The sequence below is a fragment of the Diceros bicornis genome, chromosome 36, assembly GCF_020826845.1.
Source record: "Diceros bicornis minor isolate mBicDic1 chromosome 36, mDicBic1.mat.cur, whole genome shotgun sequence".
NCBI lineage: Eukaryota > Metazoa > Chordata > Mammalia > Perissodactyla > Rhinocerotidae > Diceros > Diceros bicornis.
In genome coordinates this window covers 6,842,890-6,860,542 of record NC_080775.1, presented here as the reverse complement: position 1 = coordinate 6,860,542, position 17,653 = coordinate 6,842,890, and the positions used below count along the sequence as shown (strand labels likewise).

At 45.7% G+C, this 17,653-nt stretch overlaps 1 protein-coding gene across 1 annotated transcript in view; it reads left to right on the top strand.

Moving 5' to 3' along the window:
- The first annotated feature begins 361 nt into the window (after window positions 1-361).
- Window positions 362-17,653, top strand: part of ASB13 (ankyrin repeat and SOCS box containing 13) — a 28,648-nt gene continuing 11,356 nt past the window's right edge. Inside the window, exon 1 of the mRNA XM_058532360.1 lies at window positions 362-454. Coding sequence (XP_058388343.1) covers window positions 412-454 — 43 coding nt within the window. The 5' untranslated portion in view covers window positions 362-411. The remainder of the gene's footprint in view (window positions 455-17,653) is intronic.

Genomic DNA, 17,653 nt, shown 5'->3' with positions numbered 1-17,653 from the left:
GGGCACATCTTTTGCACATGGACACACGAACACGTTTTGCACCTGGAAACATGTTTTGCATATAGACACATGTTCTGCACTTGGACACGTGGACATGTTTTGCACGTGGGCACGTTTTACACATGGACACATATTTTGCACATGGACACGTTTTGCTCAGCACAGCGCTGCGGCAGCGACAGCGGAGTTGGACACAGGTGACCGCGGAGCGGCGCTGGCCCGGAGTCCCGGGAGCGGCGCCACACCGCCCGCGAACTACAACTCCCGGCACGGGCGGCCAGCTCGGGCCGGACGCGCGGCCCCGGCGCGCCGGTTGGCCCCGCCCCGCCGGCCTGGCGCGGTCACCGGCCCAGGTCCCCGGCGCCGAGAGCCGCCGGGTCGCCGAGCTGGGGCGCACGGCCAGCGAGCGGCATGGAGCCCAGGGCTGCGGACGGCTTCTTCCTGGGCGACGTGGGTACGTGCGGGGCGCAGCGGAGGGTCCGGGCGCCGGGCTCGGGTACCGGGAATGCGGGGCGGGGGTGCTGTTGAAAGAGCGAGGACCGCCAGAGCTGGCTCTTGGGGACTGAAGAGGTGCATCTGATGACATTCGCTCCGAGATCGGTGACCCGCTGAGTGTGTCGTCAGGGGCGTTTTGGCGGGTCCAGGTTGGAGGGTCATGTCCTTAAAGGAGCAGGGTCCAGTGATCCCTGGCATCTCAGGCGAGGTTTCTGTGTCCCACTCCGTGTCCTCGGCTAGCGCTTTGCAGGGCTGGTCATTGTGACGCGACAGTTGTGGGACTTCGCAACTGCAGAGCCACCAGAGCGCCGAGCACCTTGGGGGAAGATCGGGGTGTGTGTGTGCGCGTAGTCATTGCCAAGTTCGGAGGAGAACCTAGGAAATGCCCATGCGGGACCATTCAGAGGGAAGCCTTGGCACGAGCCCAGTGTGGGAGCTGAAACCTCTTCCAGGCGCCCAGTGTTTTGAGCATCCTACAGATTCAACCAGCTGTGATAGAAGGAGTCTGCTCCAGGAGGAGGATGTGCCTCTGTGGCATCATGTCACGCTCTGTAAAAAATGCGACCTCGGTTCTTCGCTGAATCTTCTTTATCATTTGAGCTACCCAAGAATAAAATAGATTTGAGGGCAAAGGGTCGTTCCCTGGGGAAGCAAACTCTCCTGCCTATGAAGTTATACTATGGCAAATGAAATGAGGAGTGAGAGCACTTTGAAAGCCTGGAAACAAAAATCTAAAGTATTTTTACATTGGTAAAAACAGTAGTGCGAATAAAAATGAAAAGTCTTAAGATCAAATTTAGCTTAAGAGGAATTGCAGTCAGAGCAAGGCAAAGGTATTTTAATTGATTTTGCAAAACACTCACCTTCAGCATGATCAAAGGTGTTTAATAAGCATCTGTTTTTACTTGACATTCTGCCCCAAGCAGGCACAAGACTTTGACCCTGCCAGTGTGATCTGTATTCAATTGGTTCAACTAAATAAGCAATGAACAGCTAACCATGGAACCTATTTAAGCACATATTTTAATTTTTTTGTTTCTGTAGAGCATTCAATAGCACAGCATCAGTTCTGACCATGTTTTTTTTTTTTTTTTTTTTTTTTTTTTTGCATAGTTCGAGGAATGTATCTTTAGAAGAAAAGCACATTCTAAACTAATGGATGCACAGCTGCTAGGGTTCGTGGATATTTTTGACTTTGTCATTGTCTCATTTAATATATTTCTCCAAAAATATGTCCTGTTGACATTTTTATTCTCAACCCTAATGAATAAGCTGTATGTGTTGAATCCAGAACAACCGTGTTCTCCCAGCAGAAGTAGAGGTCCATCGTAGGAACATTAACCCATTTTAGCATTCTGATCTGAAATTATATATGTGTGGTGTACTCCAACCAAAGCATGTAGGTTTTCCATTTTTTAATATAAACCTCACAGAGGTAAAGACTGCAGAATCTTACAATACGGCCTTCTCAATAAGTACAAAGAATTTGGGGCAAGTCACATCCTAAAGTGAATCCAGTGTTCATAACTTAGCAAATGTAATATGGATCGTTATGGACCCAAGGTAAGTGTCTATTTGCAAAGCTGAAAAAATGATCCCCTTATTCAGCATCTGTACTCAAGAGCTTCTGACTTGGAAGTAAGAGGCTGGCAGAAGATGAAAGGGTGCCTTAGGGAATTGGGGCTCTAAGCAAGGTGAGCTGCTGATGTTCTTCAGTTATCCTTAGCCAAGAACTCGAAACACAGTTCATTGCCGTCCGGGGTGTTCAGAAGGGGAGATGGAGAGAGGAAGGAGAGGCAGCTCCTGGGACTGTGATCAGAGACACTGAGCTGCTAGGTATGTGCCGGACATTAGCCATAGGGACAGCTGCAAGACAGTCGTCATTACTGATAATTTAGCTGTGAAACTGAGTTCACACGGCTAGAAAGTGGCAAAGCTGAGGTTTAAACTCAGGTAGGGTTTTTGTTTTGTTTGTTGGTTGTTGCTTGTTTTAAGCTAAAAGGCTTACAGCCTTCCCATCACATAGGCTTGTCTCTAATTTTGTCAATTTAAAAAGCAAATTTGCCTGTTATTTTGTCTCAAAATGAGTTTATCCTATTCGTGAATAGCCAAAAGAATTACAATTTGGGACAAGCCTGCTATGACAAACCACAGGCAAATCTAGAAAACAAAGCAGGGGAGCTGCTTTTATAGAGAAGAAGGGGAATAAGGAGGGGCTGCTCTAAAGGAAAGTCCATTGGGAGAAAGTAACAGTTCAGGGTGGCAACTGCTTCTCATTGGCTGAGCTGAGGCGTTTCTCATTGGCTGAGCTGCAGCAGTTCTCATTGGCTGGCCTGGGGTGTTTCTCATTGGCTGAGCTGTAGCATTTCACACTGGCTGAAATGCAGCATTTCTCATTGGCTGGGCTGTGGTGTTTCTCATTCGCTGAGCTGCAGCATTTCTCATTGACTGGACTGTGGTGTTTCTTGTTGGCTGAGCTGCGGTGTTTCTCATTGGCTGAGCTGTGGTGTTTCTCATTGGCTGAGCTGCAGTGTTTCTCATTGGCTGGGCTGTTGCCTCCTGGGGAGAGAAATCTTCCTTCAGTAGTAAAGTAGTTTTACTTTCTGTCCCAGATGCAAGCCTCCCTCTCTTCCTGTTTGGTGTAATTGACAATGTGTGATAGGGCTTGAGAGCTCCCCCTACAGGCCTTCTCGACTTTAATTTAGTTAAGGTTTCTTTTATTGATTTCCACAATTTATAGGGTTATGGGAGTGTTGGATTGGTATTGTGGCTGGGATGGATGAGCCATGTCTGCTGTGGGTTTCTCAGGGGATATGGGAGCACTTTTACCACCGATTGGCCATCTCTGCATTAAACCACATCGCCTTTCTCGCTGTGAGAAATGCACAAGCAGGAGCATAGGGTGATCTGCATCCCGGTGCTGGGAACCTATATGCCTGTTCACTCTTCTGTTGTCTGCAGACTTTGATTTTTAAAAAATACAAGTGTATTGAAAGTACTTTGAGAGATCTAGATAATCAGTGCCCTGGCTGGGAAGTCAATTTCCTTAAAACCTTCTCAAATCGTGTTTCTGTCTCTACCCTGGAGAAAGCTGCATTCTAGAGTTCTCTAGAAACGTTCTTTAGTGGAGAAACCTCTGGGCACTGTATTATACTGCTAACAAAAATGTCTGAAGGAAATCCATTTAGGATGATTTTAGCACCATTTGGGATTCAGAGGCAGTCCTGGTGGCCAGTAATAGCTGCTGTCTATAGCAGTACAAATGAGTTTTAATTTTTTGGCTCAACTTTGCTGCCTTGGAGAATGGGGAGAGGTTGGGAGTTTCTTTATCTGGGGGTTGGGGAACAGTAGATTTCTCATGGTGGGAAATGTGATGTGGTATAATGCAGAGATGGCCAATCAATGGTAAAAGCGCTCCCATGTAACACCTTTTGAAAGCAGGTGTCTTGAGCTGGACCACAAAGGTCCTTCAGGAAGAAAGGAGAAAGGACCACTGCTCTGGGAAGCTGGCTCTGGGACACAGTGGAAGGTAAAGACAGTGCTTTCCTATGACAGAGAAACAGCCAAACAGTGATTTGCAATCTTCACTGCACACTGCAGTGACCTGAGGGTCTCTAAAAAATACTGTTCCCTGGGTCCCATCCCCAGAGATTCTGATTTAAGCATTCTGAAGTACAGTCTGCTTGCTGCACGTTTTAAAAGCGCCCCAACTTGTATTGATGAAGTGGAAACAGAGATAAGTGCTAATGTCAACCAAGAATTTAATTAGTGTGATTTGATAGAATCAGAGGAAATGTTTTCCGTCTCCTATTTCTACCTTCCTAAAGATTTAAATAGTACCAAATTGCAGTCTGAAGCTGTGTATCGAAGCAAACAAATTAGCAAGACCAAGTTGAAAAGTAGGTCTCTTGGAGATGCACAAGTCACTAGCAGCTATTTTAAGGAGCAGAATTTATAGAAGTGATAAGAGAATTTAAATTCTCTGGATCTCCCTTCATGGACAGTCTAGGTGAGGATAGAGATTAGATTACTAACAGGAAAAAGCTGAGAACACACTTCTAAGTCTGTGCTCTGAGATCTGCCTTGCTCCTGGGCGTTTGACTAAACCTGCCATTTAAAATGGTCTCTTCCATCTGCTGGAGCTCTCAGATGTTCAGAAAGTAGACTAGAGCGAGCTCACCTGTTCCATCATGGTTGCAACTGAATCGGTATATTTTTAACACAAGCATGCATCCTGCTGTAAGATAAAGCGGAATTCTGCATGGGTTGGGTAGTTTGCGACCTCATTCAAATGGTCTTGTTATTAGGAGTTTCCCTCTGTGTAGGGTGAGTTTCATTGCATGGTTCCAGAGGACAGAGTTATAGGGGGGCCCTAAAGCTTATGTTACATTCTATATATGGAAACCTCTGCGATTCCAGAAATGATGGCCTGCCAGGGGTGGGGGGTCAGGGGTGAGCGCTATCCACGAGTGCAGCAATGTGTAGGATCACTCAGAACCCATGGGAAAGACGACAGGAAGAAATTGTTCAAAGACGCAAACCTAAAGTTACCTCTGTTTCTTGTATGCATGGTAAAAAAAAAAAAAACCAAAACAGTGAAATCCACTAGGTGTTTGTTAACCATCAAGCTTGGAGACTTTGACTTTGATGGGTTGGAAAGGCAAAGCCAGAAAAAAAAATGCAATTTGGGCCTGTATATTTAACATGTTTATTGGGAACCTAGCCAAGAATCCCAGTGATGCTGAATGGCCCTAAATGGTTTTTGGTTTTGCATTGAGACAAGAAATGCATTTCATGTCCAGATGGGTCAGTTCTTAAATATGGGGCGCACACACAAACACACATGCACGAGCCTGGCATGGTGGGAAAGGGACCAGTTTGAGACCCAGGGATTCCAAAACCAGGGATTCCTATGCTGTGTGATCTTAGGCAAGGCTTTTGCTCTGTTTCACTTTCCTAAAATGAGTTAAATTAGAGATTATAAAAGATTTCTTATTAGTTTTTAAAATATATTTTATGGATATACCATATGTAGTTTAAAAAATTGAATAAAACCACAAGACTTATCATGAAAAATTTCTATCTTCTTCCAACCCCTCCTCACCCCTCCTCGATTTCCACTACCCAGAGGCAGCTACTTTCAACTCTTAGCTGTTCATCTGGTTTTCCTCCGTTTGTCTAAATATGTGCTGATAGTGCAATCTCCCGACTTTCAAGTTTTACGCTCCCTGCAGACATCCTGTTATGGGAGATGAAGCCTCAGTCCACTTTGCATCTCTACTCTCACATTTTTTTCCTTCCAGGATCCTCTAATATAATTGAATTTTTTTGTTTAAATCAGTATTATGGCATTTACATTATAATGACTGTGAATATTGTCCACAACTGTGCCACTTGCTCTACTAGGAATACATTTCTCTCCTTGTATGACTTTTTGCTTTTCTTAGAGGTAACGACTGTTCTTTTTATCTGTTCACTGTTCTATATGCACAATCACTAATTTATGCGAGATGCTCCGCCAGAGTGCAATAACCCTCTGTCTGCTCGGGCACCTGAGGTCCCACGGGTTCCACTGTCTTTCTCGTCTCCTTTATGATTTGGGGGCATTTCCTGCTCTATCTGTGCAGGTTGCCTCTTAGCCCTGCTGCCCAGCTCTCTTCCTGGAGCCCCCCTTGACCAAATCCTGGGAATTTGAGTCACCTCTCTTCCCAGTTGAATCCTAGCTCCTGTATCTCCCTCCCTCTTTCCTGCTTTAACTCCCTCATTTTGATGGAACGCATCTTCCAGGAATATCCTGAGAAAGAGGTGATGAGGAGGCGAGTTACTTGAGATCTTATTATCCCCAAATGTCTTGATTACATCTCCACACTTAATTGGCAGTCTGGCTGTGTTTGGAATTCTGGGTTGGAAATCCTTTTCCCACAGGATTTTGAAGGCATTGCTTCTGTCCTCAAGTTTCTAGAACTGCTTTAAGAGGTCAGATGCCATTCTGATTCCCGATTCTTGGTGATTTTTTCTCCTCTCTAGAACTTTTAGGGGTTTTCCTTATCCTTGGTGTTGTGAATGATATGACGATGTGGCTTGGTGTGGGTCCTTTTTATTCATCACTCAGGCTTCTCATTGGACCTTTTCTATCTAGAAACTCATTCCCTTCAATTCAGGGACGTTAGTGTAATTTCTTTGCGAGTTCTCTTTTCTCTTTTTGACACCCCTGTTAAGCGGATTTTAGACTTCCTGGATAGAACTTTTTTCTTACTATTTTTCCTGTACTTTCCATCTGTTTGTCTTTTTGTTCTATTCTGAACTTCATTTTCTAACTCTTTTGTTGGATTTGTTTTTAATTTCTGCTATCACATTTTTTGTTGCCAAAAGCTTTTTCTTATTCCCTGAATTTTCCTTTAAAAAGCCTCCTGCTCTTGTATCAGCATTTTCCTTGCTCTCTGCTTAGGTATCAAGAATAGTTTTTAAGAAACTTTTGCGTGCATTGACCCTGATTCTGCAGAATTCCTTGTCTTCTGTTTGTTTTGATCTCTTTCTTTCTTGTTCTAATATAAACCTTGGCTGTGCATTTGTATTTACGAGGGAGGCATGAAAGAGATTGTTGAGAAGCTCTGTGTCCAGTGGGCTTGTCCCTGGGTAGATTTCAGGCAGGGAGTTTGGGTAGGGGCATGCCTTTTCACTGGGGTCTCTCTGTAGATTTCAGTGTCAGCATCTGTAGGTCTTTCCCCCTCCCCCATTTGCTCTCAGTGTAGTGGGGTCTTTGGGGAGGGCCCAGAGAAGTGTGTGCTCCATCCTCCATGTTCAACTTGACATGCCCCCAGCTCCATCCTTTACTTCCTGGGGGAGGGAGGGAAGGGGGGAGGGGGGAGGGGAAGGAGACGCCAATAGGAAAGTGATCCGGGGTATCTTCTCATGGATAGAGAGATATTTAGAGTGGGAAGTTTATCCTAAAGTTGGGCTTCAAAGAGGACTTAACAAACAAACCAAAAAAGCCTGTTTAGGGCAAATAAAGGTATTCAAGGAAATCATGTGTCATGAGTTACAAACACTTACTGGATACTTTTCTGGCCAAAACGTTGTACATCATTCTCTTATTTTCTCCATAAAACTGTCTTGTGAAACGTTATCTGCAATTATAAGAAAACTGAAGCCTAGGTGATTTTAAATGAAAAACTTCCCCAAGTCCCTTGGCTAAGACGGGGAAGGCGGAGGTTTACCCATTGCTGAGGTCGTTAGGATGCAAACTCCTCGCTCTGTGGTTAGGGAATGAGGAACCAGGCAGCAGGGTGAGTTGGAGACAAGCGTGTCTAATTAAGTGTGTTTAAGGAGGACGGCATTGTTCATTAAGAAGCCTCCTCTTCCTTTTTCCTGGTCATCTTTCACTTCGTAGGGCGTTTTTCACTTTCTCTTTCGCTTTCTGTTTTTCCTCTTACTGACTTTTGACTGTTTTGTCCCTATAGAAAGATCAACCTTTTCTGTTTAATTTTTACCCAATTTAACACACCTTAAAACCACACAGTATGCCGTTTGACCTCAAGTTTGCTGACAATCTTTTGAGCATTCATAGCGAAAACATTAAAAAAGGCATTACTGAAAAAATCTTAAAAAGCAGCAAAACACTCAGCCCCAATTCCTAAGTAAGGGTTTCCACACGTAAAAATAAAGATTTCTGTTTTTCCTTGAGAACCAAGGTGACCGCTAATTTTTATTTTTCCTGAGGAAGATCAGCCCTGAGCTAACATCTGATGCCAAACCTCCTCTTCTTTGCTGGGGAAGATTGGCCCTGAGCTAACATCTGTGCCCATCTTCTCTACTTTATGTGGGACGCTGCCACAGCGCGGCTTGACAAGAGGTACGTCGGTGCGCGCCAGGGATCCGAACCTGTGAACCCTGGGCTGCCGAAGAGGAGTGCGCGCACCTAACCGCTGTGCCACCGAGCTGGCCCCATGACTGACTGTTAATTTTGAGTGCACTAAAACTTTAATTCCGACTGCACTATTAAAAATTGGTGGTCATGATAAACACTGCTTATTAAGTACCCGCTTATGCCAGGCCCCTCACATACGTTGTCTTTGGTGCTTAAAACATCCTGCAGAGTACATATCATCATCCTTAGCCTTCTGTCGCTACCTTGCTAGTCTCTTTGCCCTTGTGGGTTTTTGCCCTTAAAATTTTTTTTTATTCTTTTGCTCTATCAGATAGTTGGGTATACTTTGCCATGCTATTCTGGAAGTGTTGATTGTAAAGGATTTCTAAGGTCCTTTCAGCTGTAAAATTCATTGTTAGCCTTATACACACAAATCCTTGTCCTTCCGGGACCTTGGGGGACGAGTCATTCGGGACCCTGACTTTCCCAGTGAGAGCAGGCCTCAGAAGACCATCTCCACCGTGTCTTCAGCGTCATTCCCGGCCGCTACATCCCGCACATGGCGAGGCCTCACAGGTGTGGTCTGCCCCTCGCTTCTACCTCGCACTGCACTTATGGATGGGGTAGGGCAGAAGGCCATCATTTCAAGAATGTTTCCTGGGGTATTTTGGGGGAAGGGCTTATTCCAGAGCCTGCAGATTATTTTCGATGCGCAGCTGCGGCAGAGAAGGACATTTCTGCAGTGAGGACCCCAGGCTCCTCTTAATGGCATACTTTGGACAAAATTCCCGGCCCAGCAACATTTAGGGGTACAGCATAGTGTTGACCCTGAGTCAAAGCCAGCATGTTGGATCAGCTTTGTGGGGAAGGTGTTCTCTGCGGCGTTTGGAAAAGTCTCTTTGTTAGAGTGGAGCTAAGGCTGGGGGAGAGGCCAGCCCAGCTTGGGGCGAGCGGCCTGGAGCGGGGTCAGGGTCATGGTCACGGCCAGCACAGACAGCGCTGCGTGGATGATAGCCTCTGGAAAGTTTGGTAGAACGGATGAGTGCCTGCTCTGCACGTGGGCAGGGGGCCCGGGCAGGCCGTGCACGTTAGTGACACAGATCTCTGGGAGGGCTGGCAGGGCCTCAAAGGGCAGGATTCCCGCCTCTGGGATGACTAAGTGGGATGCTGGCAAATCAGCTCTCTGGAGGAAAAAGGAAAAAAAAAAAAAAGGAACAAAGGCAAGATTCTGATTTGCTGCTTTCTCTGGTGTAAATACTCACACTGCGGCTGATTTTGAGCCCCCAGTGGTTTCTGGCTGCAGAATTCCTGGACATGTAACAGTCAGGGGTGGCGAGCTGGTACCAGCTTATAGGGATGCAGGCTCCAGTGTTAGGGGGCCCTGGAACCGTGCAGGTAAGACTCCGTACTGGGACTTACACGGGATCCAGTTACTGGAACTGGGGTCCAATGGGAGGCTCGTATGGCACAAGGACAGTTAGTAGAACTGGAATCCAAGATCCAAACAGGACTAGCAGAAGCTGTCATGATGATAAGGATCCCGTCACAGCCAGAGCATCTGTCGTTTATTGAGTGCTTAGGATTGTCCAGGCAAAATAACGTCCAGGCAGTATTTCATTCAGTCCTCACAGCCACCCTGCGGAGTAAAAATATCTCCATTTTATACGTGAGAACACTGAGGCTTTGAGAGGGTGAGCAACTTGCCCCAGGTCGCAGAGCTCGTTGTGAGTGACAGATGAGTTGCGCTCACAAGCTAGGTGATTCCTGCGGCTCCTCAGTCACCACGTACCCAGCTCCCTCAGGGGAGGCTGATGCTGAACCACTTGAAGTACTCAACTGGGTCCTCTTCATTCCCGAAGGATGGGCTCAGGCCAGCCCTCAGATGTGAGGGTGTCAGGGGCCCCAGCGAAGGTAAAGAGGGCATTGGAGCAGGGAGCTGGAAAGGTGCACGTCTGGTACATAGGCTGAATCAATAAGGTCATGCTGTGGGGCAGAGAAGTGGCAAAATGTTCTCAAGCCCCTGTCATTCCTTCTTGGGTGGCCCTTACAGTCTCGGGCAGATTTGTGGATGATGTTGGTGAAACTCTAGTTTCCAAGACGGAGGTTTTCACTTAGCCCTTCGTGAGCTTGGGCTTGCCAGCAGCAGGTCAACATGAAGAATGATACAGGTATCACCATGACCTCGAAATGACCTTGAACTGAAGCACAAGGTCGAGGCAGGAGTGAGCCAGGATGCAGCTCCTGTTGGTCCTGGAGCACCAGTGCCCAGGTGCTCTGTCTTCCAGGGACTGTGGCCTCGGCTCTGGTTGCAGCAAACGCCTATGTAATTGACACCCTTGCACCTGGCTCAGCTGGAGTGGGCGAGGCCTTGGGCATGGCTCGGTTGCCCTGGGCCAGGCAGGCCTGTAAGGGGCTAGAAGGTGCTTCCCCGGGGTGGAGGGCAAACCCAACTGCAGGGGGAAGAAGTTCAATCTGGTAAGTAAAACACGCTTCTGGAGAGTATTCACCTGATACCTGTGTGTCTGGTGCTGTGCTGGGACTGGAGGGTGGGTGGCCCCGTCCTATCCTAAAGATGCTTGTGGAAGAATGGGAGAGTCAAATCAGATGCAGGTATGTGGGAGTTTGTGTGCCACTGTTTGTACAGAGATGGCATGAAGAAGGGAGTGGGTGGAGCTGGCCTGGTAGTGTAGTGGTTAAGTCTGCACATTCCACTTCGGTGGCCCAGGGTTCACGGGTTCGGATCCCGGGTGTGGACATACGCACTGCTTATCGAGCCATGCTGTGGCGGGCGTCCCACATATAAAGTAGAGGAAGATGGGCACGGATGTTAGCCCAGGGCCAGTCTTCCTCAGCAAAAAGAGGAGGTTTGGCAAAAGATGTTAGCTCAGGGCTAATCAAAAGAAAAAAAGAAGGGAGTGAGTGGGTTCCAGGTTGGAAAGCTTCTGAAGGAGCAGACATTCAACTTGGTCTTAGTGGATGGGGAGGAATTTACTCACTCAGCCAAAGGGCAGAGGATGGGGAATAGGGGGCTGGGAGGGTGTTCCAGGCCGGAGACAGCACACACAAAGCGGGGGTGGGGGTGGGGGTGGAGGGGGTTCTAGGAGACCAGTTATTTGGCAGGGGTGGGATTTAGGGGGAATGTTAGTCCCAGGGGGAACTTGCCAGACAGGAGGGTCTCAGGTTTCCAGGGTGGCCCCTCTCCCGAGGGGGATCGCACAGGGATGGGGCATCTCATCACAACCCGGGTCCAGGCACAAGATGGAAACAAAGCCCGAGGTCAGGCCGGGGGAGTGGGTTGACTAATGTATGGTGTTTCCCTGCGCCCTTTTCAGATTGCAAGCTGATGTGTCTTTTTACTTTAAGGTTAACGATTGCACACTGACCCTCCCCATCTTTTCACTGGGGGATGCTCTTCCCACTGAGGGCCAGTGGGCCCTTTCATGCAGCTCTGTGGGGCACAAGGTGACCCCCACATTCTTTATGCAGGGGGTGGGGTCCCCACCTCCCCTCTGCCCCTCCCCTCCTGCTGTAAAGCTGTCCCCCTGTTGATGACAGCCTGTGGTTGGTGCCAGCTACCAGTGACAACCTCCCACACTCCCAGGTCCTCTGTCATCTTTTTGTTACTCTCTTTAAAAAGTAATTTAAAAAATTTTAATTGTGGTCAAACATAAAATTTACCATCTTAACCATTTTTAAGTGTACAGTCAGTAGTTGTGAATGCACGTTGTGTAACACATCTCTAGAACTTTTTCATCTTGCAGTACTGAAACTTTGTACCCATTAAACAAGAACTCCTCATTTTTCCCCTCCCCCCAGCCCCTGGCAACCACCATGCTTTCGGTCTCTACAAAGTTTACTACTCTAGATATCTCATATAAGTGAATTCTTGCAGTAATTATCTTTTTATGACTTGCTTATTTCACTGAGCATGTCGTCCTCAAAGTTCATCTATGTTGTAACGTGTGTCAAGATTTCCTTCCTTTTTAAGGCTGAATAATATTTCACTGTATGTTTATACACATCTTGCTTATCTATTCCTCCTTTGATGGATATTTGGGTTGCTTCCACCTCTTGGCTGTTGTGAATAATGCTGCAATGAACATGAGGGTGCAAATGTCTCTTTGAGAGCCTGCTTTCAGTTTGTTTGGGTATCTATCCAGAAGTGGGATTCTTGGGTTGTGTGGTAATTCTATGTTAAATTTTTTGAGGAACCAGAATACTGTTTTCCACAGCAGATGTACCATTTTACATTCCCACCAACATTGCACAAGGGTTCCAGTTTCTCCACATCCTCACCAACATTTATCTTCTGTTTTTCTGATGGTAGCCATCCTAATGAGTGTGAGGTGATATCTCATTGTGGTTTTGATTTGCATTTCTCTGATGATTAGTGGTGTTGACCATCTTTTCATATGCTTGTTGGCCATATGTATATCTTCTTTGAAGAAATAACTAAGTCCTTTGCTGATTTTTTAATGAGGTTGTTTTTATGTTGTTGAGTTATATATATATTTTTTTTTGTGAGGAGGACTAGCCCTGAGCTAACATCCGCTGCCAATCCTCCCCTTTTTTCTTGAGGAAGATTGGCCCTGGGCTAACATCCATGCCCATCTTCCTCTACTTTATATGGGACCCCGCTACAGCATGGCTTGACAAGTGATGCGTTGGTGCGCGCCCGGAAGCTGCAAACCCTGGGCCACCACAGCGGAGCCTGCACTTAACTGCTGTGCCATCGGGCTGGCCCCTGTAGGAGTTTTTTTGTGTATTCTGGACATTAACCCCTTCAGATATATGATTTGCAAACGTTTTCTCCCATTCTGTAGGTTGCCTTTTCACTGTTGATTGTGCCTTTTGATGCACAGAAATTTTTTTTCCCTTTTTGTTATCACATCTGCTGCCTCTTATCTCTGCCCTGGATTGCTGCTGCTAAGACCATTGCAGCTGATGTTTCTTCATTAGAAAATACGGTTACCAGTAAGTTGCACTTCCTCTATAGACTGATCATGAAGAAATAGATTTTCTTTTAAAAATTTCATGTCCAGATTTTATAATTCATTTTAGTAATTCCTTCCATTCATCCATTCACTTATTCATTCAACAAGCGAGTGGATATGAGCATCTTCCTGGAGCCATTTACCGTGCCACGTGCTGGGAATATGGAGACAAACCAGCGATGCTCGTCACAGCCCCACTGCAGCCCGCCCCCTCCGGGATGCTTTCCTGACTGGCTCTGGATACTTGAGTCATCTTGTTTCTAAGTGTCTGTAACATGAAGTGTTCCTCCAGTATTGCAGTCATTATGTTGTTTTATTTGCACGTTCCCCTTGCCCATGACTATGAACTGCTAACGGTCACATCTTATCCGTCTTTGAACACTGCAGTGGAAGATGCTACCTCTCTCTGGATAGCTGCTGAGTGGAGGCACGTGGGAGCCGTGCAAGGCCGCCTGCGGTTCAGCCTCAGGGCCTTCCACAGCGCAGGCGGCGGTCGAGCTCACTTTCCTTTTTGCTGCAGGACCTGCTCTCTGTTCCTTTTAAAAAGTTACAACTGCTCATTCTGCCCTTGGGGTTTTGCTCGCCCTAGATTGACTTTAAAGTGATCTATTACCACTTTTCTCTACCCCCCCAAGATAGGCCTTCAGGCTACTGGTAATTACTACTGGGGAAACATACTGGGTTCCCCTTCTTGAGATGATAAGTAGCAAGTTCCACAAGCTTGGCTTTTATATTTTGTGAGAATCCAATCTTCCTCTGTGTTTCAGCTCCCCCTTAGCCTCCTCCCATCCCCCCCATCAAGTCTCCATCTCATAGGATCACACAGGCTCTTTGGCACATGGGCAAGACAGATGGGTACAGTTGGGGGGGTGGGTAAAAACACTACAGATGGACCCCATTTATTGAGCACTTACTCTGTGTGCCAGGCCTCACACTAAGTTTTTTGTACTCTTTTTTGTTCACTTAATTTTCATAACCCACCAATGAATAAAATTATTATTATTATCCCAACGGACAGGTGAAGAAACGGACACTCAGGGAAGCCAGTTCTCACACTTGCTGATAAATGGGTGAGCTGTTTCAGACCCGAGCAGTTCTGGCTCTAGAGGACTGTTGGCTGCGGTACTAGACTGCCCACTATAGAGGTGGGGAGGGGGCTTGCGTGTGGAGAACTGAGATGATCTCTAAGAGCAGACAGTCCTCAACACATAACTGATTAGTTGATCCATCTGCGGAGGAAATAAATTCACCCCAAATATGGTTTGTAAAAGTGCTTCTGATAAGATTTGAGAACTATCTAGTTGATTAGGTTTTCTAAGGAGATGTAATAATAAAAGGAAACTGATTATTATGAAGAAGTGTGTAATGTGATCTTGTCTGCTTGAGGTAGAACCTTGACAATAAGGATATGTCGGTATTAGTGCAGTATCGTTGTGATTTATGACATCTTAAAAAAAGTGTCTAGAAGACTCCACTATATCCCAGATGCTGTGATGGGTGCTGAGTAAACATTGCCATGGTTTCTGCATTTGAGGAGTTCACAGTCTCTAGTAGGTAGCATGCTTTTGTCTGTATCTGGCTGAGACAGGAAGGAAATATCATTCTCCTATAATAGGAAGCCAACTGTCCACTGGGCACAGGCCTCATGTGACCATCCACTCACCGTGGTTCTCAAGGCTGTGGTGCTTTCCATCTGCTGGCTCTCCCAGCTCTACCGTTCTTATTGGATCCATCCTCAGGCAGGTGGCCAGATAGCTGCAGTATTTCTGAGTTCACTTCCAGGCAATATCCAGAGGAAGAAAGGAGACAGTCTTCTCCTGTAACGCCTTGGGAGAGAGGGAGTTGTGCAGCTGTGACACCTCTCAGCAGGCTCTCTCTCACTTCTCGTTAGCTAGAGTTGGGCCCGATGTTCCACAGGAAATGGGATTACTATGATTGACTTAGACCACTCATCTGGGGTGGAATGGATGGGTCTGGGAACCAACCTCAGTGACCATTATATAGTCTGTTTCTACCATGTGGCAGACAGCAGGCAAACAGGTGGTGGGCACAGGACAATAACGCCTGGTGGGAACCAACAGGCTGGTTGTGGGGGCAAAAGGAGGGGCTGCTGTCCCAGTGTGAATGGGGCTGAGTTGGGGAAGGCCTCCCAGAAAAAATAACCACTGGATTTCAGTCTGGAAAGGTACAAGTAGATGTTATCTAGGACAAGTGGGGAGAGGTGGGGGGTTGGGGATAAAGACAGAGCTGGGGAGAGAAGGGGTCTTTATTCAGAGGGAGAAGTATCATCTAAAGCAGTGGTTCTCAAAGCATGGTCCCCAGACCAGCTGCATCAACATCATCTGGGAGCTTGTTAGAAATTCAGATTCTCACGCCCCACCAGAGACCTACTGCTCACACTCTGGGGGTGGGGCTCAGCACTGTGCGTTTTCACAAGCTCTCCAGGTGTTGCTGATGCAAGTTTGAGAACCACCACTTGAAGGTATAGGAGGGATGAGAAAAGGTAAGCCATTGTATAAGAAAGAGGGGAATTTTAGAGAATTTTACTCCCCTTGGGATAGTGCCTGTTTATCTATTAATCAATATATATTTGTTGAACGCATACTTTATGAGGTTGGATTGCAAAAATGAACAATGATAGTCTGAGATGAATGAAAATGAAGACACAACATACCAAAAACATATAAGAAACAGCTCAGGCAGTCCTTAGAGGAAATTTATAGCTGTAAACATCTATATTAAAAAGAATAAAGATCTCAAATCAGTAACCTAACCTTCCATCTTAAGACACTGGAAATAGAAGAGCAAACTAAACCTAAAGAAAGCAGAAGGGAAGAAATAATAAAGATTAGACAGGAAATTAGTGACATAGAGAACAGAAAAACAATGTAGAATAGCAACAAAACCAAAAGTTGCTTCTTTGAAAAGATCAACAAAATTGACAAACCTTTAGGTAAATTGACCAAGTGAAGAAAAAGAAAGAAGACTCCAATTACCAAAATCAGCAATGAAAGAGGGGACATTACTATGGGCCTTATAGAAATAACAAGGATTGTAAGGGACCACTATGAACAATTGTGTATTAGTATGCTAGGGCTGCCATAGCAAAATATCATAGACAGGTGGCTTAAACAACAGAAATTTATTGTCTCCAGCCCTGGAGGCTGGAAGTCCCAGACCAAGGTGTGGACAGGTTTGGTTTCCCCTGCGGTCTCTCTCATGGGCTTGTAGATGGCCACCTTCTCGCTGTGTCCTCACAGGGCCTTTCTCTTCATGCACATCCCTGGTGTCTCTCTGTGTGTCCTAATCTCCTCTTCTAATAAAGACTCCAGTCAGATTGGATTAGGGCCCACCCTAATGGCCTCACTTTAACTTAATTACTTCTGTAAAGACCCTGTCTTCAAATACAGTCACATCCTGAGGTACTAGACATTAGGACTTCAACATGTGAATTTTGGGGGGACACAATTCAGTCTATAACAAATTGTATGCCAACAAATTAGATAACATAGATGAAGGGGACAAATTCCTAAAAAGACACCAACTATAAACTCCCAAAACTGACTGAAAAAATTAGAAAATCTGAATAGATCTTTAACAAATGAAGAGATTGAATTAGTAACAAAAACTTATAACAAAGGAAAGCCCAGGCCCAGATGTCTTCACAGGTGAATTTGACCCAACATTTGAAGATTTAATACCAGCTCTTCATAAACTCTTATAAAAATTAGGAGAATACTTCCCAACTCATTCTATGAGGCCACTGTTACCTTGATACCAAAACCAGACAAATACATCATCACAAGAAAAATGACACTTAGGAATATAGACACAAAATCATCAACAAAACACTAGCAAACCAAATCTAACATCATATAAAAAGGATTATATACCATGATCAAGTGGGACTTATCCCAGGAATGCATGGTTGGCTTAACATTAGAATATCAATTAATGTAAGATACCATTTTGATAGAATTAAGAAGAAAAAAAGCCATCATGATCATTGCAATATATGCAGAAAAAGTATTTGATAAAATCCAACATTGTCATGTTAAAAACACTCAACAAACTATAAATAGAAACTTCTTTGACCTGATAAAGGGCATCTATGAAAAACTGACAGCTAACATCATCCTTAAGGGTGAAAGACTGAAACTTTTGCTCCAAGACCAGGAACAAGGCAAGGATGTACACTCTCCCCACTCCCATTCAACATTGTGCTAGAAGTTCAAGCCAAAGTAATTAGGCAAGAAAAAGAAATAAAAGGCTTCCAGTTTAGAAAGGAAGAAGCAAA